At 42.4% G+C, this 27,459-nt stretch overlaps 1 protein-coding gene and 1 long non-coding RNA gene across 6 annotated transcripts in view; both read left to right on the forward strand.

Moving 5' to 3' along the window:
* The first annotated feature begins 3,286 nt into the window (after positions 1-3,286).
* LOC306915497 lies at positions 3,287-4,264 on the forward strand. The gene is made up of 2 exons (XR_013788831.1): positions 3,287-3,326; positions 3,418-4,264. It is a non-coding gene; the product is annotated as an uncharacterized lncRNA (long non-coding RNA).
* A 12,226-nt stretch (positions 4,265-16,490) lies between these two features.
* The window catches only part of pemt (phosphatidylethanolamine N-methyltransferase), an 86,520-nt gene continuing 75,551 nt past the window's right edge, over positions 16,491-27,459 (forward strand). For 3 of the 5 annotated variants that reach the window (XR_013788829.1, XM_079492836.1, XM_079492837.1), the window contains exons 1-2: positions 16,491-16,742; positions 20,725-20,832. Coding sequence is in view for 4 of the 5 variants with exons in the window: in XM_079492836.1 (XP_079348962.1) it covers positions 16,644-16,742; positions 20,725-20,832 (207 nt within the window). In the remaining variant the exon portion in view is untranslated. Of the gene's footprint in view, positions 16,743-17,056; positions 17,139-20,724; positions 20,833-27,459 lie in introns of those variants that run through there. The other 2 variants (XM_079492839.1, XM_079492838.1) reach the window with 2 other exon arrangements.

Below are 27,459 nucleotides of genomic sequence, written 5' to 3' on the forward strand. Positions count from 1 at the left end.
ATTTAGAGACGTACAAATATATACACTTCTATATTGCCAAAGAACAGGAAATCATCATAAAGGAGGTAAAAAGGGAAAAGAAAACATATACAGGGGACGTTCGGTAGGCCAATCAGAGGCGCAACTCCCTCTTTCCCAGCAGCACTTGCCTTCCGATATTTCGCTTGACTTCCTCCTCCCGTTGGAGACAGGTCTCTCCAACGAAAGTGCAGCGACCAATGAGGCATCTATATTTTTTAATATCTATGGTTTCACCCTCTAACATTTAGTATTTCTAGTTTATTGAAATAATGTCATGCATATTTGCCCAGCCAGTGCATATAGGCTACTGCAGGCCTGGTTGACTAGATTTAGAAGGCATTTTGAAGCGCTTGCTACTGAAACAATTGATTATTTTTATGGAGAAATCCCGACATTTTATTACCATGCATCTCAATCAATGGGTGCGAACTTAGGACAGTCTTGTCTCCTCTCTTGTCTTGCTAACGTGCATATTGGACAAGGACGGGTTGGGGAGGGACTTAGAGAAGGGCTAATTATTGGCTAAAGAATGCGACAAAAACTAAAAGATCTCCATCAATTCAAGTCTTCATGGGGTGTGTAATTGATAGAAAATAAGTAATTTTTTGGGTGAACTACTCTTTTAGCCAATTTTTGTTTAGATGTCCCCCTCATTTAAATAATCGATTTGGGTTAGTAGGGTTAGTAGTTATAATTAACTTTAGAACTTGTCGTGTGATACTGCCTGGTGTCATCTTATTGTATGAGCCTGCCACTCAACTGAATATATGTACTCATTAGCGGTGTACTGTATACAGACAGGTTTGCAAGGCCAACATGCTTGAAAGGTTTTCATTATGCAAATCTGTCCCCCTGTATGAAGATATGAAAAGGATGAAGGTAAAGTCAACTCATTGTTGGAGTGTTATTCATTGCTTGGTAACTGCATAGACTATATGAGTCATGCCGCAGTACAGTATGTATATTCAGAGCATATCTGGATATGTGATACAGGGGAGGTTGCCCTTCTGGGTTGCTGGGTTTACTCTGTTCTCTCAGGCCTGTAATCCACAGGATTTAAGATTCTGGGTAGCACAGACAAACACAATTAGTTAACATTGTGGGTAGGTGTTTGTGTGCTCGTTTCTTTGTGTATGTTTTTTACATAAGATATCATACACATATACATACAGTACACAGTGCAGTACTACACACTCATGCACAGATGTCACGTACACATTATGTAATGGATGATTAAGGGACAGACAGGCAGCGTGGATCTTGTATGTACAGACAAAAACATAGACAAAAACAAGCAAGACAAGCAAGACAAAGGGACTGTTCAAAGGCAGACAGGAGTCTCAAAACAATCTGCTGAAATTGCGGCAATACAATTAACTAGATAAAGTGCCCCTCTCGAGGCACAGGTCTCCACCAGGGCAGGTCAGGTCGTGGCCTCCTGGTGGCACTATAATAGGCCAATGTGAAAAGGGTGGCATTTCTTCTTACGCCTTGGATGATTTGAGGCACACACACGGACGGACACACGGACGGACTCACACGGACGGAGTGCAAAACATACTCTCTCCCCATGCCTTCGGCCTGGTGGAGACAATAATTGATGTTGACATTTCTGCTGCAGGTTCATGGACCTATCTCATTGTGTGAAATGTTTGGTTGGTGAGTGGAAACAGATGTGTGGTTAACCTTATGCTTTAAGTAGCGTGTGTGGCCTTCAAAGGTACTGTGCTAGCCATTGTCCTCCATCTTGCATTTATCATGCACTCTAGATTGAGTGGTTAGCTTCGTGATTCATGCTGAATTATATGGCAAATGGCCTTGACCAGTGCGCGTGCGTGCGTGCGTGCGTGCGTGCGTGCGTGCGTGCGTGCGTGCGTGCAGAGCCCATCACAGATGGGCTCTGTTACCAAGGTAATGGCGGTAACAATGATCTGCATTTAAAGGATAAACTAAACAAAACTGAAAAATAACGGTGATCGAGCCTTTACTAGTTGGACCTTTTAAAAAAAAAACGTTTAAAGACCAACCTTTTTAGACAGGCCTTTGTAACCAGAGCCATAGAGTAAGACAGAGTTACGACAACTCCATTCACTTCATGGGGCCAGGCTCTTCTACATGATGACATACATGATGTCTGTGAAATGTGCTCTATAAATAAAATGTACTACTTACCTACTACTTACACAGGAGTGGGGCAGATTATAAGACCCTGCTCACAGTTGTCAAAATATACGACAGAAATGCCACAAAACCGTGTTAGTGAGATAATATATTACTATATATCTAAAATGCATTTATGAAAATGTATTTCCATATTCTTATATGTTCAATCTAGTATATTTTGGCAGCCATTTATACTTAAGAACATACTGTACCGTCTAAAAAACATTTTAAAGATGGAGATACAAGGTAATATCATCATCATCGGGCAGCCTTGAAAACGAGCATCCATTCATTTGCACTCCTTTTGAGCTACAGTAGCTGAGCTCTGTGTGCCTCCTGGTGACTGTGGAGGCCACGATGTGAGTAGAAAAGAGTCGCAGGTGGTTCAGGGTAACATGACTTAAGATGTTGGTGTCTTTGTTGACGCTTTGCTTCCTCCAACATTGACCTCCAGGCCTGCACTCTCACGAGTCACAATGCTTTGACAAAAGCATCGATAGATGTAGGTCAGCAGGAGAGGAGGCTATGAGGCACAACTGTCATCAGTTATGTGTTTTGTATTGTACTGTATTTTTAAGTGGTGCAAACCACTTCCTTAAGTGACTGTGTGTGGGTGGGTGTGTGGGTGGCTGCGTCTGCGCACGAAAACAGCATGGTTGTTTTTCACCACCTGTGCGCAACCTAACACACACACAACTGTAACACATAACTTTGTCATTTCTCAACCGTTTCGGACGCGGGGCGGCTCACCGGAATCGGGCCGGCACCCTGGGTGCGTTCCTGTGGGTCTGGAACTCTCCCCCCCCCCCCCCCACGGGGACCCCCACACGGAGTTGCACCACTTACTTCACATGGGTGTAATTTTTCACTCATCTTATGGTGTTTCTATGGTAACAACAGGTAAGAGCGCCCCCGGAGCATGGCAGAGGCAGAGAGATAGCAGGAGCACGTGCCCGCCACTAGGCGCGATTGTGGAAGGAAGATACATACCTCGTTACATATACTTGATCAGCTGGAATGCGCGGCACCTGCGTTCACCTGCTAGGAGGGCCCCACCCCCAGTATAAAGCCATCTCTCTCTGCCTCAGTACAGATCCATTCTCCGGGAGGTGAGGCAGCGCGCATACCGGGCATGTTGGGCGGTAGGTCAAACACCACTGTATTTCACGTCACATTCTATGCAACAATAAGTGAAATATAAATACTCATCCTGTTGTCCTTTCATCCTCCTAGGCATCCACCGGGCGTAAACTACATGACACGTTCAAGCGGACGTCTAACCTATGAAAGGAACAAATGATTAAGGACATGGAAATGGAGGGCAACCTACCGGAGTACACACGTATGGAAAAGGAGTAATAATACTGCCCTAGTACACAGCCACCGGGCGACGAGTCGGGGCACCCAGGCTGAGTAGAAATACTTACGGCGTCACTGCCTTCCCTTCCTTATTCTATGAGAGACTGTTTATTCACCAGCTGACTGTTATACCTACCGACTCCTATAAGGGGGGAGAAATCCTATTCTAGACACCTTAGGGGCGACTCACACGGTCGCAACAGATTGATGTATGCTTGTTGTATACAAAGGGTGTGATACATCTTGCCCCAATGCATTTCCAATGGGAGTCACATGGTTTGACATAACATTTGTGTTGTATGAGGGGGAGGGGGGCAGTCGAAACACAGCCGAAAGCCATACAACAGCTTGTAGTCCAAAATGTTGTATCAAACCATGTGACTTGCATTGGAAATGCATTGGGGCGGCCATGACCCTTACATCTTGCTTACATCTAGCATGCATCAATGTTGTATGCTAGATCGAAAGGTGTGAGTGAGGCCTTACTCACCTGTCGATATCCCTACAGCTAAATACCACCTACCTGAGTAAAAATACCTACCGTTGAAGTCCCGCGACGAGGTCCAGTGACGAAGACGACTCCCCCACTCCACCTGCTGGAAAGGAAAAAAGCATGAACTTTGTGTTGATCCACCAAGTTGAAACCTGAAAGAGAAAAAAGAGAAACCTTATTATTTGTCCAAAAGAGCTGTGAATAAACATTTATTATTTCTGCATTCAATTCTGTCTCCTGGGTTGTGTGTACCAGTCGCCACAAACTGTGAGAGGAGTAGAGGACCTCAATAGAAATAAGTACAATTATGACGTTATTATTATCGAAATGTTGTAGCTATGTGTATAAACAATAATAATAATAATAATGGTAATAATAATAAATCATACTGGAGTTCTGAGATGCTCTTCAGATGTCTTTGATCGGGCCTTCAGATGTCGCACCATACTGCGACTCTGGGAGAACTGATTCAATGAGGCCATGGAGGACTCGACTCTTCCTAGCATTCGTTTTGCACCAAAAACACTCATTGGCTAAAAATAATCACAAATGTGACGAGCTCAGCACATTTGGGCACATTTGGGCAAGTGGTTATGGCCAATGAGTGTTTTTTGTGCAAAACTAATGCTTGGAATGGATTCAGAATCATGAAAACCCCCTAGTTTGACACATCACACACTACTTAAAGCATAATGAAATTTAGACATGTTTGCCTTATATAGATATACCTAATAGTGGCCATATGGATTTGGCCACTTTGGCGACCCCGAAAGTCGCCGGCTCGCGCGCCCTTGCAAAATCATTCGAGCATGCTCTGGGCGCTTTTAGACGAATCACCCTTATATCAACCTATGCTCCTTCACTATATGGGGGTACCGTATACCGATTCCTTAGAAACCGGGTGCTCTATGTTTGTGTTTCTACTTTAGATGTTGTCCTGTTGCATGCCACTGTGTAAATTTCGGTAAACAAGCTAAACTGAATCCTAAATGTTCTAGTCACACACATAAAATAAATAAATACAAATCCATTCATTGTTTTTTTCCCCCCTCCACAGACAAATGTGCCTTGCCAACAGAAAGGTAATTTGCTCAAGCTATTTTCATCCACAAATGTAAGTGCTTTATTATTCCTCATTTAAAATTCACAACACTAACTTTAGTAGAAAATGAACACAACACACCGACACACCAACTCCATACGAATTATAATACTTTAACATTGTAGTGATGTTTCTTTGAACATTTGTATCTTCCGTCCCAGCTAGAGGGACTATAGTGATCTACCGTAATTGGTAAAGATTTATTTTGATTGATTGAAGTATTAACAGTTTGCAGAATTACAGTACATTTCAAGCACAACTCAATACAAAAACTGTGAGTGGACGACTAATAAAGCACTACGCTTGTTTACAAGAGGGTCCACCATGTTCAATTCATCATAACATTTAGAAACATACAAATATACACTTCTATATAGCCAAAAAACAGGAAATCGTCATCATAAAGGAGGTAAAAAGGGAAAAGAAAACATGTACAGTGAGGGGGAAAAGGGGTGGGGATTCAGATTTTACGGGGGCCAGTTTCGAATTGCAGCCGTCCGTAGGTGCCCTTTGAGAGCGGTTTTGAAGGAGTCAAGTGGTCCTTTAATAATCTGTGTAAACATGTATATGTAACTCAAAGGTTTTTTTTATGTTTCATTGTGGTTGCTGATGAAAAATCCCATGCTGTGTTTTTGAACAAAATATAAGTCTGCACACACAGTCACACACACACGCACACGCGCACACACACACGCACACACACACACACACACACACACACACACACTATTGTGCATTGTCATAGTTAAACTGTTCGTGCTTTAGTGGTTCTATAAAACCAGTTTGAATTGGACAATGGATGTACCCCATGGTGGATGTACCCCATGGTGATTTGAACCCTGATGCTTCTGCATAACCACTTTTCATTGTCTATTTATTTTTGTTGAGGACTTAACGTGACACATGGATTTACTTCAGAAGAGTAAGTGTGACTGGGGCACGCACGCGGGCACGCACGCACGCACGCACGCACGCACGCACGCACGCACACACACGCACGCACGCACATGCTTGCGACCCGTCAGCGGATGTCACACATGCGCATGCGCGCGACCCATCGTTGCAAGACACACACACACACACACACACACACACACACACACACACACACACACACACACACCTGCACCTGTGTCCTGGGGCCCGTTCCACGAAACTTGGATTAGAGATTAAACCGGGATTTAACAGATATCCTGGCTTAATATATCCTGGATCAGCGATTAACCGGTTTCATGAAAGCTGGTTAATCTTGCCAGATTAATTTAACCAGTTAACCTGGATATGTTGAGGCTTGATTCGGTTTCATGAAAGTGATGCTACATTAGTTACCATGGAAACTAATGCTTTGGATTTAGCCTGCTCCGGACCAGGCTAACAGCCAGGTTTAACCTAATCCTGATGTCTTTACTGTTCATTAAGCAGTCAAACTGATCACAAACCAATGATGTTTTCCACACTTATTCAATTATTATAGGTTTATGTTGCCTTATTTTTATCGGTCTGCATTAAAGGACTAATTTAAGCACTATATAAAATAAAATAAACAAAATATATAGGCTGCACAACATCATGACAGCTTGTGAGCTTGTAGATCAGCTGCTTTTGGTGAATGTTCCCCAGAATAGGTTTGCTGTCGTGCAAGTGCACGGTTAAGAAGAATTATTATATTATATTATATTATATTATATTATATTATATTATATTATATTATATTATATTATATTATATTATATTATATTATATATATATTTTTTTTTTTTGTAAAAGTGAAAACCACTAAATATTACCATTACTCATTGTTTTACAACATATTACCATTGTAACGTTTCACCCACTATTGAACCCATGACCCACAGTTCACCAGTCTGGCCCCTGTCTGGACAACAACCCCCTTCCCCAAAGGTAGCTCCCTCAGAGGAGGGAGTTATGGCCAAATATCACAATGCGACAATATCATTATGCTTACAATATTAAGAATTCTGTTTTAAGTTAATAGTAGTGGTAAAATGTAAACTATATTTTTGGGGTAGTTAATCATTCAGTCTATCCACTGTTGAGAGTATGTTCTCTCTTTAATTACAGCAGCAGTATTTATTTTAGAAGCTTAAGTCCTTGTATCAGTAAGTCTTGAATAGATTAGTAATGATACTGAGATATACAGAAGGGGGCAGTAATGCAACTATTAATGATGCAAACTGCCATAATACCCCATGAAGAAGAAGGATCAGTAAATCTGTGTTCCACCGAATGGGTCTAGAAACAAAAAGCCAGGCTCTGCATTCAGCCAGGCTTTATGATCCTGGCTCGATAAATCCGCCCATTCTAAGCCTCGCTTGGCTTTAGTGGAACAGAATAAACCAGGCTGTAAAGACCAGGATTTAAAAAGCCTGGTTTTGGCCTAAATCCTGGATTAGTTAATCCAAGTTTCGTGGAACAGGCTCCTGCTCAATTGTTGTAAATAACATGCTGCTAGTCACTAGCAGCATGTTATTTAGTTGTTTATCTAGCAGCTAGTGCTTGCTAACGTTGAGCTAGAGAGAGAGAGAGAGAGAGAGAGAGAGAGAGAGAGGCTTGCCTCGTTCTCAAGAGATCGTGCATTAGTAATCATAACACGATTGGCGGGGCCAATGATCTCTAAAGCGGGGCTAAGTTAACAATCGCTACATTTATTTGGTAGATATTCTAACGTAATGCATTCTTCAGGTCTACAATTCTCAGCACGGCTCATACTGTATTACCGCTGCTGAGGCCTATTCATAGTCCAGTTTCAATAGGCCAGTCACCTCTTCACCTATGAATAGGCCTTAAGTGCCCAACCGCCAGAACTGAAGATGAGTTCCTAATTGGTCTTGTTGAATCATCATCACCATGCTGTCAGCACGAATGTGGCAGCTGATAATTCATTTATTGGCCATTCAAATTCTTGTTTCAATTCTACCCTTTTTTATTTATTTATATGCACCAACATATAAATAGACTGACTTATGCAAAAGCATTATGTGAACAGGATCAAAACACAATGGGGCACACCTTTACCACAGTTTAAAGTGGTTTATTATAATAATAATAACGCGTGTGCGTGCGTGCGTGCGTGCGTGCGTGCGTGCGTGTGTGCGTGTGTGCGTGTGAGAAAACTTTTAAAAAATGTGGGTGTTTTTTTGGGCTCCCCTATGTTTTTTCTATCACCACAAATACGCAATTTTGAACAATCAGGCTTTCTCATAGGGGCTTTTATGGAAATTGCTCTCAGGAACAGCTCAACTGATTTGGTCATATGCGTGATGTCATCAGTATCACCCTACTTTGTATAATTCCTGCTCCTCTTCAGTTCCAAATTTGCATTTCCACTTTGTTTACAATGTCCACCATTGTTGATTTTCCAAGCTGGCATGGAATGGAAACAAGCCTGGTTTTATCTAGCATCAGTATTATAATGACTCAAATATTAAATAATTTGCATATCAGCGCCCCCACCACCTCAGTGGTGGATATTGTGGTACTGCTAAAACTGCTTCAAAGTCCAGAAAGAAATGACAAGGACTGGTTATATCAGAGTGGTGATTGAGGCTCAAACCATTAGAAATAAGTTTGAGGGACATAGACAATATGATTATTAATATTAAAAACAGTTGCAAATGCATGTTATTTCTGCTTTAACAACGCCCTGACTCCAAGTACCGTTCAGGTCTCCTCCATAAACGTACTCTGTCACGGAACTTGCGGTCCACAGACTTGGACCTCCTCTCTATTCCCCAAACAAGAAAGCGAACCTTTGAGGACTTCAGTGTGGCAGGCAGTCCCCACCTTTGGAACTCCCAACCCAATGGAGATTTGCTATGCTCCAGCAATGGAATCTTTTAAGGCTGCTTTGAAAATACACCCATTCTTTTCTGTCCACTCAATTAACAGAGGGTGAGGTGAGAGAGTTCTTGCTGTGTTCAACCGTGCAAAACAAAATATAGGCACTCGTACTGATGCCCCATGCTACAGTATGTGAGGGAAGAAAAAAAAACCTTTGACCATTAAATATGAGCAAGCCTGTGTTTACAGTGTGTGTGTGTGTGTGTGTGTGTGTGTGTGTGTGTGTGTGTGTGTGTGTGTGTGTGTGTGCATCCTACTCCATGTGCCTATAGCATGTGAATGATCTTGAGTGCATGCATGTGTTTGTGTTTGCTATGGGCAGTATTATGCGTGTCTTAAGTACCAGGTCTTATTACTTAACTTAAGACCTGGAGGCGTGATCAATGCCATTTGGCTATTCTGAGTGGCCAAACAGCATTGACCACGCCTCCAGGTCTTAAGTTAAGTCATAAGACCTGGTACTTAAGACACGCATAATACTGCTCTATATGTCCATGTGTACGTGCATATTGACGTGTGTGCACTCAGTTATGTATGTGTGGAGTGGATGTACCGCGTGTGGCACATGGTATGGTAGCCACAAGACAACTGTGCAGATTAGTATTCCTTGTCTATCTCATGCTGTGACTACATGATGCTGCGTTGATGCAGCATGTCTCTGTTTACACTCGGAGCCTGTTGGCAGCGCGTCTCTGTTCCTTTTACACCATAATTACCGGTGAGGGGGATTTGGTGGGAGGGAAGGAGGGAGAAAAACTGATATGGAAAGGATGGAAGGAAAGAAGAGCGTATGCATTTATAGCAGGGGCTGAGGAGGGATGCAGGGTGGAGGAGGGATTTTTTGGCAGGGGGGTGGTAAGGGCTATTTTATGTAGCTTATTTATTTTTGCTTAATATGCTATAGCATTTAAAATTGACTTGACTATATTGACAATATGCTTTTACATACATTTCAGCAGTTTATGAATTAATAATACATCTTACCAATAAGTCCTTTTGAATTACAATAATCAAACTGCATTGAATGCAATTGAACTAATGGGATAATTATGCTGAGACAACATATTAACTGTTGGATGTTGATGATGCACGTCCTGTGAATCAGTTGTCAGTAGTCAGTAGTGGTAGATCATGTTGTACTGTACAAACAACATTTACACACCCTGGCACACATGCACACACATTTATCTATAAATGCAAACTGTGTCCTTGTCTTACCCGAGACTAATGAGCACACACACATGTGCGCGCACGCTTGCAGATTTTTTTGTTGCTTAGACGTATTTGCAGATAAGAACACAAACAAACACGCGCCCACATCTGAACATGCTGTATAATGCAAGTATTAGATTACAGCCCTCAGTACAGTACATGTGGTTTTTCGGGAAACCACTTGGCTCTTTGCGTAGGTCCCAGCACTTAATTGGCGAACACGCACACTGGCTGCAACATCTCATAAGGACGAGGATGAGTAAGCTACCTGGCACAACAGCCCAGATAGTAAGGGCATTTTATCAGGTATTTGACCAATCTGGGAACTAAATCGTTACCAAGATATTTCTTCACCAATGTGTTTCTAAAGGTGTCTAATAACATGTACTAAAAGTTTGAAATTCAACTCCCGTGGGAAAATGAGTTATTAGCATAATATGTGACCATACCCATAACATCCTATATAAGGCGGCAAAAAAAATGTCATCATTCTTTAAGTAGCATGTGACATATGAAACTAGGATGATTTCATGATTCTGAATCCATTCCAAGCATTAGTTTTGCACAAAAAACACTCCTTGGGCTAAATTAGGCCATATCCACTTGACCAAATGTGCTGACCTCATCACGTTTGTGTGGCTGTTTTCCTCCCAAGGAGTGTTTTTTGTGCAAAACTAATGCTTGGAATGGATTCAGAATCATGCAAACACCCTAGTTTCATATGTCACATGCTACTTAAAGAATGATGAAATTTGGACTTTTTTGCCTTATATAGGATGTTAAGGGTATGGGTCACATATTATGCTAATAACTCAATTTCCCACGGGAGTTGAATTTCAAACTTTTAGTACATGTTATTAGACACCTTTAGAAACACATTGGTGAAGAAATTTCTTGGTAAAGATTTAGTTCCCAGATTTTCATAGATTTCTCTTACTAAGAGGCCACAAACCTTTATCAACACAGCTAATTGAACAACAGGACTGCAGGACTGTGTCATATCATAGATACAGTATATCCTGATACACAATACACAAAATACTATACTATACCAGTAAGACGCCTGAGGGCGAGAAGCGACCTCGCCCGCATATGCCTCATTGACGGCAGACTGCTGGGCGAGCGCTGGCGCTTTGGCATGGGGGGGTCAGATCAACATGGAATGAATTCTGTACTGGCCATATAAGGAGCATGTCTTGAGTGTACAGGGTTTGATGAGGTCAGATCAACAAATGGAATGTCAGAACAGGTGAGCTCCATACAGTATATGGAGATCTAAGGGTGGTAGCGGGGACATTCTCTTGAGTGTACAGGGTTTGATCATGAGGGCCCAGGTAGAGCCGGGCCTTAATTTTCGGGCCTGTTGAGAACTCTACTCCCATTGCTGCATCATCCTCCAAACACAGCTGGTTTTGATTACAAACTGCTCAATTTTTAATCTCATTCAAGATGACATCCAGACAGTATATTACTCGGTTTAAACTTAATCATCACACTAAAATATGTATCTGAAAACATGATAGAAATGAGTCACATAGCGGCAAACTGGTACGGCTGGCCTACTATCTGACTTGTAAACAAACACAGTCCATGCTTCCTGCGTGTAGCATAGCTACCGTCCCATTGCCCGAAGGGATGCGACACTCTGATTGGTTCAGAAACTTCAGAGCCAGCGTTTCAAGCTGAAACTTCAAATAAAATGCCCAAATTAACCATTTACTTTGACATCAGGGTCTCCACATCTGGGTATATGGTGCCCGACCAACACACCAACTGACGGGAAATGCGCGATTCCATACTTAACTGCGACCTTCCGACACAACAATACACAATACTATACACAATCAAGTGCAATAAAAAAGACACACATAGCTAATTGGGGACAATGCCACAATTTTCTCTATGTTGGCTTGTCTTTTCCATCAGTTTCCTGTGTCATTGTTATCTGTTTCCTGACCACTGTTATCTGATGTGGTGCTGCGTTGTGACGAGCCAGGCGGTCAATATCTCCACAGTAACACACACATATATATCACTTATATACGTTTGTTTATGTTGAACAACTTCTGCTGAAAGGACCATCTGAAAGAGAAAGAGAAATTCACTGAAGATCGATATAACATTTGTTTGCCTGACATGAGCCTACTAACTACATAGGCTACTACTTAACAAATACCTTAAATGCTTGACCTTCTCATGCCTATTTTTATCTCGATGTCTGACTTTATGCACATTCACTGTCTTGTCTTGTCTTGCATTGTGTTTGATATAACCTATGACCTAACTGTAAAGGACTTGATGTATGTCCTGCCTGTGAAGCACTTTGAACTGCAACCCTGTATGAAAGGTGCTACGGTATATAAATAAAGTTTATTATTATTATTATTACATGACGTACTGTATATGTAATGTCTGTGCGCATGAAGACAGCTGATTAACCTTGTTGGTGTCTGTCCTTGCAACCGCATGAATCTCCCATCAGCCACGTACTGCAGCTCGGTTGTTTACAATTCAGGCATTAGCAGACGCTCTACTCGGAGCGACTTACAAAGTGCAAGATCAGAGTAAGTGGCATGAACCCATGTCAACAAACAACAGGACAAATATAAATGACTGAACAATTTGGATCAAATTAAATATGAGGTGGACAACATCCTTTTGTGTGTGTGTGTGTGTGTGTGTGTGTGTGTGTGTGTGTGTGTGTGTGTGTGTGTGTGTGTGTGTGTGTGTGTGTGTGTGTGATTGCGCATGTGAATCAAAACACAAACACACGTGGTCCTCTGACTCTTGCATAATCCACGGAAAAGCAAACACTCCCTGCTGTGTATGTTAACCATGCAGGATGATGCAAGTGGCAATGTGATTGTGTGTGTGTGTGTGTGGGTGTGGGTGTGTGGGTGTGGGTGTGTGTGTGTGGGTGTGTGGGTGTGGGTGTGTGTGTGTGTGTGTGTGTGTGGGTGTGGGTGTGGGTGTGTGTGTGTGTGTGTGTGTGTGTGTGTGTGTGGGTGTGTGTGTGTGTGTGTGGGTGTGTGTGGGTGTGGGTGTGTGTAATATTGAACCAATATTTAGCTAACAGGACAACATTTCCAATTGTATGTTCCCTGAATCACTACAAATTGAGCAAACACGTGCCTGACATGTTCTATAAACTTAAAGACTGCATGTTGTCTGTTAGCATACTGTATGTAATGTACAGTATGCTACAGTATGTCCATGTATATGGACATGAGTGAGTACAAGTAAGACGTGTAAACGCGGGAAGCGAACAAAGCTGTTGTGGCAGTCTGACACACACACACACACACACACACACACACACACACACACACACACACACACACACACACACACACACACACACACACACACACACACACACACACACACACACACACACACACACACACACACACACACACACACACACACACACACACACACACACAGGGCAGTATTATGCATGTCTTAATAAGTACCAGGTCTTATTACTTAACTTAAGACCTGGAGGCGTGGTCAATGCTGTTTGGCCACTCAGAATAGCCAAATGGCATTGATCACGCCTCCAGGTCTTAAGTTAAGTATAAGACCTGGTACTTAAGACACGCATAATACTGTCCCACAGACCTCTGTATCGTTCCAATTTCAGTTGCCCTCTGGTGGCGGGCGGTTTTGGTAGGCTTCTATAGTTAGTGCTCACTTCGTTCGCAATCAGTGATCTTCAAAGTGGAGTCCGGGGACCCCCATGGTTCCCTGCATCTAAATTAGTTAATACAGCTTTTTAACCACTTTAACTCTATACACATGTGATAATGGTTGTGATTTTGGTTGACCACCCGAGTGGTCCCTCATGAGTCTCCATCGAAACAGGGACATAGAGACAGAAGAGTGTGAAAAGGTGGAGAATGAGTGAAGGAATGTAATGTGGAGAAAGAACAGCAGAGAAGCACTTAATGTTGGTAAGGGTGTGCTATTGTGCTAAGTATGGACCTACCTGTATAATGGGGCTTGTGGTCAGCCCAGCTGACTCCTGACACTACGACACTTGGTCGGGTGTAGGCACTATAGCCTGGCTAATAAGCCAGACTCAAATCACACTGTCGTGTGGTATTTGAGTCTGGAGATGCTGTGTATGGATCTTGTTTCCCGGGGGGTGGGTTCAAACATTTTCTCTTTGACGCAATTGGTCAGAGCTACTGTCAGTCAAAGGTCTCAAGCATTGAATGTCACTGTACCAAAGCCCGCCCATATTGCATACCGTGTCCCGATTGGCCACACCAGTTCTCTGGTGTAGGAAATGGGCGTACAATTGAGCCTCTCCAGACCGTAATCAGCCGGCAGGCAATTTTTTTTTGCCAACGGCTGATTCGGTCTGGCTTATTAGCCAGGCTATAGGCACTAGGCATGGGGAGAGGAGATGAGAGAGGATGTAAAGTAGAGCAGCAGGTATGTAGGTGGAAGAGAACAGTGTCACTGCAATCAACCCACTCAAGACAGCAGCACTCATGCACGCACGCACGCGCACACGCACACACACACACACACACACACACACACACACACACACACACACACACACACACACACACACACACACACACACACACACACACACACACACACACAGTATTCCGTCCCCTCCTGGCTCCCATACCTCCTTCCCTCCTACCACCACCCCCCTCTCTCACACATCACTTGTTCACTCACTCACCGACTTAATCAATCAGTCTCCAAAGCACTTATGCATTTGCCACGTGCGGTCAGACGCATGACTTCTTCTTCTGTCTGCGTCAATATGAGAAACAGAAACATGGATACATAAAGAGAGAGTGGTGAGATAGAAGAACACTAGGAATGGGTTCTTACACTGTACCACCCCCTTTCCCCACTCTCACTGCCATCCAAATGTGATACACAGTGGTGGAAGTACTCAGATTTTGGACTTTTAGCAGTAAACAATAAGCAATACCACAGTGTAAAAAATACTTTTACATACACAAGTAAGTCGTACATTAATTTATTTAAGTCCAAGTACCTAAGTATTACCAGCTCAGTGGCCTTGTGGTTAGAGTGTCTGCCCTGTGACTGGGAGGTCGGGTTCAATCCCCGGCCGGGTCATACCAAAGACGAAGAAGAGAATGGGACCCAGTGCCTCCCTGCTTGACACTCAGCATCAAGGGTTGGATTGGGGTAAGTCTCTGCGACATACTAGCGTCATGTCCAGGGGGTGTACTTGTACATCAAGCTGCCTCACGCTACAGAAACAGGAGATAGGCTCCTGCCCTATGCCTCATGGCTCGGCAAGGCTACTTACTTACCTAAGTATTAGCTTCAAAATATAGGCAAAACATTAGGTAACATGCCCATTTCAATCAAATATATCATGTTTTTGGAGAATAATGAAGTCCATAATAATTATCCATAATGTATAAATTATAGATATTAAAGGGGTCAGGACAGCGCTTTCGGGGAGGGGTCAGATTCAATTATGGACTTAAATGGTTCTTCGTCTCAATTTTATACTTTGAAAATGGCAGATCTACAAGCTCACAACACATCATGATTTTAACTTTTGTTTACCCTATTAATATTTTGTATTAATATTGTATATGTTGAGTACGTATTATTAATCTAAAAATGTGAAGTAACTATAGAAGCTGTCAAATAAATGTAAAGTAAAGGGTACCGTACTATATTTGCATCATGAAATGTAGAGGAGTAGAAAGCATTGCGAAATGGAAATACTAAAGATCAACTTGAGTAAATGGCCTTTATAGTTAGCCTACTTTCCATCACTGGATAATATACAAAACATTTTCTACATTATGTCCCATGCTTGATTTACATACATGACTTCTGAAGTTCTCATGAATTGAAAAGGACCCTGATATAAACAAGTTTTAGTGCTATTCCTATGGTTTCATCCTCGTAGCAATTTTTGTATGGACTTATCATGCTTTCGTTTTAAATGTACCCATTCTACAAACTGAATAACATGTTCAATCAATTTCGACCTGTAGGTGTCGCTGTGGCATAAGGGGGAAAATATCCAAAGACTGAGAAATGTACAGGCCTAACTGCAAGTGGAATGCTGTCTCTTGGACTGAAATACATTTGTGTTATGTGTGTGGAACTCTGAACTGGCATTAGGTTATATTCCCGACTCCCGAGATCTCATCTGGCCTGTCATTCACACTTCATTCTTCCCAAAAAGAAAGGCCATAAATAAAAGCTAACTTTTGAACTACATTACCCATAAAGCATCGAGTATTATCTGTCATCAACATGCGATGCGAGCAACTGTGCTCGATAGAAACCTCCATTAGTGTAAACATTATCCTTTTGTTGTGCAATGTATAATCCAGTTATCTCTTCCACGCGCTATAGATAAAGGACACTCTTCAGGTGTGGTGACCGTGAGTGTCCATTCAGTACATGAGCGACGCTGCAGTTAGTGCCACCGCCGCCGTGAATAACAATAACAACCCCGTGTTGGATTGCTGTGGAGGGCTGAACAACGTGGACTACAGTAAGGTACTTGTGCAGATTCTGCAATCTGGGACGCGGGACAAGAGACGCGGCTGTGTAGCTATCACATGACATAACCGAGGAAGAGTTGGGGGCTGGGGCCTGGTCTCTAGGCAACCGCTGGCAGGCAGTTTAACAAATAAAATGATCAATTCATTCATTGTATAAAGCGTTCGATAATATAGCAGGCTATAAAACATCTATGATCTATGTATGACTAGTTTGACTACACCAAATGTTTCATTCAATTCATTGAGACTACAATTGCAATTTGTACATTGGATTATAACGCTAAATGTTTGGGGTCCTTGCAGAAATACAAATAGACATCGTTTAGTTTAAAATTAAACTCAGGTGCGTGCTGTGTGTGGCGGCTCAACAAAGTCACCAAGGATAATACCGGTAACTAAATATAGATTAATCTACTAATCGTATAGTAGTAGGCTTTGGTAACCTGGGATTTTATATTACAACTGATTAGATTCACATACTTGGAATTATAAATAATAATTAATTATTTCATTTAATTATGCCATTCCTAAACAGCAGACATGTAGTGAAAGCTTTTCAGGAATTGGCATTATTTCTCATACTGACAATAGTTTTTCCCTTAAATCATTGCGAATTGTTTTCAGGAGACAGTTATTTTATCAGCATCACCTGTTTATATTTGTTTGTTTGATTGCTATTCATGAGTTTAAAATGTAGTCCTACAGACATACACCTTCAGGTATGCCAACATTGGACTGTGAGAATCCAGGAGATCTTTTTGGCTGGTGTGGGGGACTTCCCAAGCTGGGGGTCTGAGGGTCCTAGCTCCCCAGAAACATTTTAACAGAGTAGGCCTAGTTGTAATTTCCTGTGTTCAGGTGGATTTGGTGGAGTTTGATACTTTCAACAGGCTTGCTTTACTAGCATTGGAGAAATTACAATGTAGGGGGACCTTTCTGTTTGGATGTATGTATATGGGCTGTCAGTAGCATGGTGTTGCAACTCTAGATTCAACCTAGCCCGTCTCCGGACCCCCCGGGTTGAGCTCCTTTGGACCTACCGCGTAGGGTCCGGTATCACCGGCTTCAAGCGACATGGGATGCAATCTGATTTACCCTGACTTACCCCTCTGCTGCGGTGTGGGTGTCACGCTGACATATTCAAAAAGAAGCATATGAACGCTATAGGAGACAACGAACCTTCTGACCCCCCCCCCCGCGAACGGCTCAGAAGCCGTTAAGTATTTTTAATGTTTGTACGACCGTTTTGGCAGCTCTGAAATTCTCTCTTGTTGACATCCCATTGTACCGCCTCCAGCCTCTCGGTTGGCTAGCTGCGCCTCGTAGGCGCAGCTAGCCAACCGAGATGTCAACAAGGAGGGACCGAAGAGAGAATTTCAGAGCTGCCAAAACGGTCGTACAAACATTAAAAATACTTAACGGCTTCTGAGCCGTTCGCGGGGGGGGTCAGAAGGTTCGTTGTCTCCTATAGCGTTCATATGCTTCTTTTTGAATATGTCAGCGTGACACCCACACCGCAGCAGAGGGGTAAGTCAGGGTAAATCAGATTGCATCCCATGTCGCTTGAAGCCGGTGATACCGGACCCTACGCGGTAGGTCCAAAGGAGCTCAACCCGGGGGGTCCGGAGACGGGCTAGATTCAACCCATTAAAAATAAATCTAGTGTTGCAAATTGCGGTTAATCTGCATGTAGCCTAGCTACTGCATTCTTATCTGCATATAGATATATTTCCATGCCATCATTATGTGATTATCTAATCTTAAATGGTGTTGTCTTCAATTATATATTTTGATCCGAGAGTCGTTGACACGTGACATACACATTGAGAAAACAACAGGTGCCTTGTGTTCCTGGGATCTGTTTTTAGCCTAGTACAGTAGGCGAGGCACAATGGGCCTCATGCGCCAATAAGTTCCTAACTTTTCCTCTTACATTTCTTCCTAAGAGAAGTCCAGTCAGATTCATGAAACGTTCTTAAGTAGGCAGAATTGTTCGTAAGCATGTTCTTATGATGATGAATCCAAATCCTCGTAACTTGAAGGGGTGTGCCAGTTCATTCAAATGATCATAGGTAGACGCCCCACATATCCTAATTAGCATCCTAATTACCATAGGGAACCGCCCCACCAATCCCATATAAGGCATTGGGAATTCACTTTCCTACCTGTGTTCACCCAGGTGGGTGTGGTTTTGCGTGACTCCATGGCCTTGCCTGCAGTCACACCTGTGTGTGATTTCAGCACACAGAAATCACAGGACCTCACACATAGAAATAAAGTTGAGTGAAGTCAAGAATACCTAAACTAAAGTCTAAATATGGTGGAACACCAGACTCCAAACATTAAAAATCAATAATACTGTGGAGGTACTGAAGTGAACAGAAATTTTCAATATTTCAATATTTTCAATATTCATGAATGTATTTTATTATTTATCTCACAATAGTCAACTTGGGGGGGGGGGGGGGGGGGATGATGGCGGGTGCATGGGGTGGAAGTTATGTGGTGGGTATGGCGTTTGTTTGGGTTGGGTTGTGAACTCTAAACCAGTGGTTCTCAAACATTTTCATGTCAAGGACCCCCAAATTGACATGCATTCTGCAGACCCCCATATGAAAATATTTTCTGCTAGGGAAATGTTTTGAAGATTTATCAAAATGTAGCTGATCTACAAGCTCAAAATGGGCAGTAATGGGATGCGTTTGTGAGCTTGTGGATTGGCTATTTTCAAAGTATAAAATGGGATTAAAGTGGTAAAATGTTCCATATTTTGCTGTGGACTGCCTGGAACTTCCTCAAGGACCCCTTGAGGTCCTCAGACCAAACTTTGAGCATCATGCAGATGGCGCTGTTTTTGAGTGGTGTAAACCACTCCTACAACTGGCTTTTTTGTGCAGAAAAAATGAGCATGGTTGCTATGTTCACCCTGTTGTAATGACGTAATGAAATCACACCCGGGTGAACAGGGTGAACATAGCAACCATGCTCATTTTTTCTGCACAAACAAAGCCAGGTAATGAAATCACACCCGGGTGTGATTTCATTACGTCAGACATGATTTCATTACGTCAGACAGACCTTACACCACTCAGTTCACACGGGTGTGATTTTTCCTTTATGTTTTCAGATTGCACTTAAGAACGAAAAAGGCACCCTAAGAGTGCTCCACAGTGTGCGTAGATTCTGTTCTTACCTACGAACAAATCACAGCTAAGAAAAGATTGAGGGATCCCAAAACCTTCTTAAAAACTTCCTAAGTGGGTCTAAGAACAAATTTCCTCTTAAGAACGGTTGGCGCATGAGGCCCAGTGAGACAATACACATTGCTGATGCACAGAATAATACCACAATTAGACTGGTGCACTATGGGAGAGACATGCGGGTGTGTGTCTGTAGCGTGTGTGAAACGTTATGTAGGTAGCTCATGCCTTCCCTTGTGCACGTGTTTGTATTTGTATTTTTTGAGCATCTCTGTTAATGCGGACACAAGGGTGATGGCCTCGGGAAACAAGAGGAACGGTGCAAAACACTATTATATTAAGTTCTGCCCACATGATTTGCCTCCTGCAAACCACAACTGTACATACTGTACTAACTCCTACAGGCGCGCGGGAAGGTATTATACCAGGGGGGGCTGAAGGGTGGGAGGGAAATCTCGGCCGAGCGTGCGCCCGCACAACCACACACACACACACACACACACACACATACACTGCTCCTTGCACCGTGACAGGCAGCCTGCACAGCACAACATACAAGAACAATATTTAACACACCTCTCCATTAGGCATTATGTATCAATCAGCCCATTTAAACTACGAGAGAGAGAGAAAATTATTAATGGTGAATTAAAACTATAATTTATCCTGGAAGCAGAAACTACACTAAACTGCACTGATCTTCTACAGTTGCTCTACAGTCTGCACTAAATTACATTGTCTTAATTCACAAGTTCTGTCTTTTCTTCTAACACTCAGGTGGACATGTCTGTGCTGCAGGAGGCTTTGAGACACATTGATGTCTCTGACTCGAGTTTCTGGTTCGCTGTCATCGCTATCATCTTCAACCCCCTCTTCTGGAATGTGGTAAGTACTAGATAAAGCGGTAGATCAACGAATCAAATTATTCCCGAGCGCACACAGAGCGCTCCAAAGAGATGGGTCAAATGCGGAGAACAAATGTCACTGCGGTAACGTGTGTGACAAATTGTACGACTTTGACTTTGAGATATACAGTGGCATACAGACCTGGCGATAGGCCCCGGTGCAAATATTATGTTTAGGCTATCAGAAATGACTTTGGACAGATGGGAAATAACTTTAGTTAAACTTGCAGAGTGACGGGATTACATTACCTGGGTTTAAATCTTCTGATGGTTGTACTTGAATCTTGACATGAAATGATAACTCCGTCTTTAGTGTTTCATTAGCGCAAGCGTGACAAAAAAAACAGCTGATCTTTGTTATGCTGCTAAACATGAACACATGCGTTGAAACCAAGACTACGGTAAAGATACCAAGAAGGACTGGCCAGTGATGTCACTGTTATGTAACATGGAAGTCGTACAGACTTGAAGCTGTTTATAAACCAGTCAGTCAGTGACATCACTGACGAATCCTTGGTGTTACTCTTCATGCGCCAGAGTAGCCTCAGGCTTTCTTGTCAGTTGTCACTGTCGCCTTGGCTTTTTTTTTGGGCCCTCTGGTGTCTACGCTCCGGTGCATTGCACTGGTTGCACCGTTGAAATGTACGCCTGTGTAGATATAGCAGGAGTCTCTATTCATCTACTTTACTTGTCCAACACATATACTGAATTAGCACTTTATGCGGTATAGCCATTGTCCCTCTGTTTCCGATGTCTTGTGCTGCGTAATTTATTAAAGAGCACAGTTACTTGACCAAAACAAAAGAGTGTGGGTAAATAATAATACTCTATAGGACAGCTTCATAATGCGTGCAATATTATTATGCTTTCTGATGAGCATAATTGGGTATTTTACGATACGATACACCTTTATTACAGTGATGTTATGGTCTACTCTAAATTAATTACATTGAATAATCAAGCAAATAATGGACATACAGTATGGGTTATGAACATAATCGTTAGTTGCAGCCCTGCACCAAAACATGATGCAGGGCATCAAACAACAGAGTTAGTGTCGAATTGTATCAGTGTATGAATGTGTGTGTGAATAGGTGAATTGATGCACAATCTATGTAAAGTGCCTTGGATAAAGGCGCTATATAAATGCACCATTTACCAAGTGTAGTGTGTGTGTGTGTGTGTGTGTGTGTGTGTGTGTGTGTGTGTGTGTGTGTGTGTGTGTGTGTGTGTGTGTGTGTGTGTGTGTGTGTGTGTGTGTGTGTGTGTGTGTGTGTGTGTGTGTGTGTGTGTGTGTGTGTGTGTGTGTGTGTGTGCTACTGTGCTTGCGTGTGTGTGCATCATGATGTTCTGTACAATGCAAGTCTTCAACTTGCTTGGCCTTGTAACTTTTTGCACCAAGATGAACACAGCCTGTGAACAAGGGCACGCACGCATGCATACGCACACGCATACACACACACACACACAAATGTGCCAAATTTGACTGCAAAACTGCCATTGGATTCTTTTTAATTTTCGTTTTTTCATGTCATGAAAGCAGGGAATCAAATTGACATATTGGTTGTTCAGTTTTACCCACCAGTTTTGGAGATGGCTTATAGAGTAAGGTCTTGCAGAAAACAGCGATTTACATGTCGATTTCCACAAAAAAATCTAATCAGCCTCATGGTTGCACTATATCAGGGCAATTCATATTCTTACCTATAATTTCACCGATCTGTGTACAACTTTGTAGGTGCCCTCCCTAGGGGCCAAGAAAAAACCTTTGCCCTGCATTTTTCACATCTGCCGGTTAGAGCGCCACCATGAGGTCGATTTTGCCAAAACACATTTCTGTACATTACTCGTAGGCCTACACATTTTATCCATACATCACGCAAATCGGCATACACTATCTCCTTAGTCATGTGATCAACACAATTGTGCCCTCATGTGACTTAACCAAGGCCATCTGTTTCACTGGTATCTTTCTCTGTCATTAACCTTGTTAAAGGGCAGTGCACCGTGACCCCAATGGCTCCTTTTAATAAGTGGTAGTGGTGTGTGTGTGTGTGGGGGTGTGCCTGCGTGGATTTGCATGTGTATGTGAGTGGTGTTGATGTGTGTAGCCTACGATGTACATGTCTGTGTGTATGTCTGTTGTGTGCGTGCGTGTGCGTGTGTCACTCACTGGTTACCAAGCTGCAAACTGCTTTACACTCCACTGCAGTTAAGTAACACCCAATCCCAAACAAAGTCATGTGGTCAGTATAAGGATGTGTGTGTGTGTGTGTGTGTGTGTGTGTGTGTGTGTGTGTGTGTGTGTGTGTGTGTGTGTGTGTGTGTGTGTGTGTGTGTGTGTGTGTGTGTGTGTGTGTGTGTGTGTGTGTGTGTGTGTGTGTGTGTGTGTGTGTGTGTGTGTGTGTGTGTGTCATCATGAGAGTTTTCTTGTTAGACTTCTCATAATCGTTCTATCGTTTCTCTTTAGTCTCTTTCTGACTCCTTGTATTGCATCTCTCTCTCTGTTTGCCTGGCTCTTGCGCTAACCTGCTTCCTTTTTTCATTTTTTTCATTTGCAGAGTCTCATTCTTTCTCTCCACAGTCTCCACCTCTCCTTCAACTTTTCTATCCCACTTTGTTTTTGTGGACGTTGTGAAGGAATAAAAAATGTGTGGTGGGCACGGAAAAAAGGAGATTGGAATCAGAAATGTTCAATGATTCTATTTCTATATCTCCTCCTCCACTCTCTTCTTCAGGTATCTATCAAGGTCATATTGAGCAACAGATTGTATCGTCTCTTTGTTACTTCCATCACGCTCACGCTTCGTGGTGCGTCGCGCATCAATTGAACACGGAAGACTGTTGGAATGACATAGAGTTATAATGGTCACTGACTGGCTGCTATATTATTATATATATATTATTATCACTACATAATGTTATATCATTTACCTAAATGGCGTTATATCGACAGTCAAGGATAGGATGCCTAAAAAAAGGTTATGTCTGATAACCTGTAACCCTAAGGTATATACAGGGGGATTGTTCCTTTACTGTGTTGGCGGGCTCTGACGAGGAGTATTATGGGATATCTTGTGTTTACTTTCGGTTCTGGTGTAGAGGGAAGCGGTCGCGCTTGAGAGGAAGAGAGATATAATTTTGTTTGTTTACTACGGAGATTGGATACAGAATTAGAACCCTGGCCCTGGCCAATGTAAAGCCTTTGTTTACATGCATGTGTGTGCTAGTCATTTAATGACTAGCACACACATGCATGTAAACAAAAGCACGGCCAGACTTACTGTACCTTCGGAGCTAGCTTTGTTATCAGCCTACAATCTACTCGCGTCACAGTTTCACGGCTCTATGTCCCAAAATAGGGACTTATTTGTATTTGATTGCTTGAACTGCTTGTTAAAACTCACCCATATGCAAAACATGAACACCGTTTATTTTTCAATAATATGTTTTGTTAACCCACCGTTATGTCATAATTAGCTTCCTGACTTTGTGTGCAGATTGGGACATGATTGAGCTTGATTGAGCTCAAAGTGAGCTTTTTCTGGGGAGAAGTAACATGTATTCAGTCAGATATTTTTATCATTTGACGCACAGCATTTTTGCCAATTACATATTAAATGGGTGCTCTGCAGTATTTGTGCCACTGTAATAGGGAGGGAGTTATACAAAAAAAGGTTATGTCTGATAACCTGTAACCCTAAGGTATATACAGGGGGATTGTTCCTTTACTGTGTTGGCGGGCTCTGACGAGGAGTATTATGGGATATCTTGTGTTTACTTTCTGTTCTGGTGTAGAGGGAAGCGGTCGCGCTTGAGAGGAAGAGAGATATAATTTTGTTTGTTTACTACGGAGATTGGATACAGAATTAGAACCCTGGCTGATCACGTTTGTTCTTTTGAATTATTTTTTGTTTATTAAATCACCAGTTCTGCAACACGGACTCCTTTTTCTTTACAGCATAGAAAGAAAGCATAAGGATTATTCCGGAGAGGAGAGACACGGTGGTTATAAGCCTTGATGACCATCTTGATCCAAGGCTATGGTGTCTGTATCAGAAATGCAAATGACTTTGGACAGGTGAAAACTTTAGTTCAACTTGCCGGGCCGCCTTCTTGTCCCACGGACCGGTACCGGTCAGGTGGTTGTGAACCCCTGCTGTAGTGTCATTAGGCCTTTGAGTTAAAATTGGATATTGTGAATCTGGATATTGTCTTAAACATCAGCCCTGTGCTAAAGCCTGGCTCACTCCCAATGTGTTGTTGTCGAATATAATTTAGTACACTACACCAGTAAGACGCCTGAGGGCGAGAAGCGACCTCACCCTATAGGGCGAGGTTGCGTGCACTGGCCATATATGGAGCGTGTCTTGAGTGTACAGGGTGTGATGAGGTCAGATCAACATATAGAATGTCAGAAGAGGTCATATATGGAGATCTAAGGGTGGCAGCAGGGGCAGTGTCCGTGACGTGATTGACAAAAAACGCAAGGTTTCATAGTTAACCGCAACGACCTTCGGTCGCAACTAATGCATTTTTAATGCCAGTTCCACCTCGAATCAAACTTAGTTTGAACTGAGCCTTAATATAAATAACTGAGCCTGCAATAAACAGAAAATTGGCTCAGCATTATCAGAACAAGACATGAAAATCAGAATAGAATAATGGTTCTCCAATTCCTTGAAATGCATCGTGTCACACATCAAAGTTAGCAGATCTCCATGCTCACAACACAAAGCAGTGTTGTGAGCTTGTACTCTGTATCTACTATTTTCTATGCACGACTCCAGTGCACAACTAATCAGTCTTTATAGTCTTATGTTTTGAAAAAGTTTCTATTCACACCCTGAGGAGAACCCATGTGGGTTGAAACCGGACGTTATCCTAATTCGATAGTGTTTTTTTGTATTTATTAGTTTTTGGCTCAAAGCGAGTATGCCTGAAGAAAGGTCAAGGGCTTTACTTTTGCTCTACCTTCTACACCATGTGGATATCTTTTTTCTTACAGTCTTATCTGTCATGTAGGGTTCTGATAGTCAGCAGCGTAGTACTAATCATATCATAGTGTGTTTGTAATTGTAAATTGGTCATCATCCCGATTGTGAGCCTTCGTGGTTATGTAAACTGACACCTGAGGCACATACTGTCAGCTCTTGCATAATACTGTACATTTTCTGGCTGAAGTGGGTGCATCCAAAACAACAACATTAGAACACCCAGTCTGTTCTTCACTTTTTCACATGACCTTTTCACATGACCTTTTCACATGACCTTTAAAAGCGGCAGCGGTGGCCGAACGGATTGCGGAGCGGTCTTGATACCGGAAGGTCGCCAGTTCGAATCAGCGGTCCGACACGTTAAAATTACCACCGCTGAAGTGCCCTTGAGCAAGGCATTGAACCACTACCATGAAATGTTCTATGAGCAGGGCCTGGCTGGAAACAAGTTCTTGAGCTTAGCCCAGATACCCTGGGTAAATATAGTAACTTTGCTTTGCTTTGCTTTGACAAGTTTTCTGAGATCTAATCTCAGTAATGTGGTGTCATTAGAGGTTATGTTTAATAATGAACAGGTTATTTTGATCATTGAAAATGTTTTGATGGTACATATGTTTTCAAACAATAAGAGAAATCTGACTATGACATTTACATACATGGCAGAATTAATGTCTCAGATCTGCAGATCTGCCAACAAAGTGGTGACATTGAGACATTGTCTCTACGTTTTGCCCAAAGCCACGTATTTGATACAAACCAAAGATGAGTCTCATTCTGAGACCCTCATTCTGAGTCTCAAGAGCATCTGGGTTTCTCAAATTCAGAATGAAGAATGACATTTACAGAAGGTGCTTAATCAGAAGCAGGCAGTTTGTTTACTCTTTATCTCCCATGCCCCCAAGCCCAATGTACTGTTGACTTAAAAAAAAGTTTACTTTGTGTCTCCTCTGCTTTTGTTGGGTCCATCGATTGCCTGAAGGACCCTAACTGAGCCTTGAGTGACACTCTGGCACAGCATCAAAGGATATGTGTCTGTGAGGTGTTCTTCATTTTGATCAGCAGGGAAACATAATGATGATAATGGGACAAGAGGGTCGAGCAGGAGGGGGAAGCTGACGCAAGGCAAATGTAAAGCCTTTGTTTACATGCATGTGTGTGCTAGTCATTTAATGACTAGCACACACATGCATGTAAACAAAAGCACGGCCAGACTTACTGTACCTTCGGAGCTAGCTTTGTTATCAGCCTACAATCTACAAACGTCACAGTTTCACAGCTCTATGTCCCAAAATAGGGACTTATTTGTATTTGATGTGCAAACATCAAATACGTCTGCAAATCAGACTAAATGCATTGCTTGTATACTGCTTGTTAAAACTCACCCATATGCAAAACATGAACACCGTTTATTTTTCGATAAGGCCTTTTTGTTAACCCACCGTTATGTCATAATTATGCTTCCTGACTTTGTGTGCAGATTGCGACATGATTGAGCTTGATTGAGCTCAAAGTGAGCTTTTTCTGGGGAGAAGTAACATGTATTCAGTCAGATATTTTTTTGACGCACAGCATTTTTGCCAATTACATATTAAATGGGTGATCTGCAGTAT

This window comes from Electrona antarctica, assembly GCF_951216825.1.
Source record: "Electrona antarctica genome assembly, chromosome: 22".
Classification (NCBI taxonomy): Eukaryota; Metazoa; Chordata; class Actinopteri; order Myctophiformes; family Myctophidae; genus Electrona; species Electrona antarctica.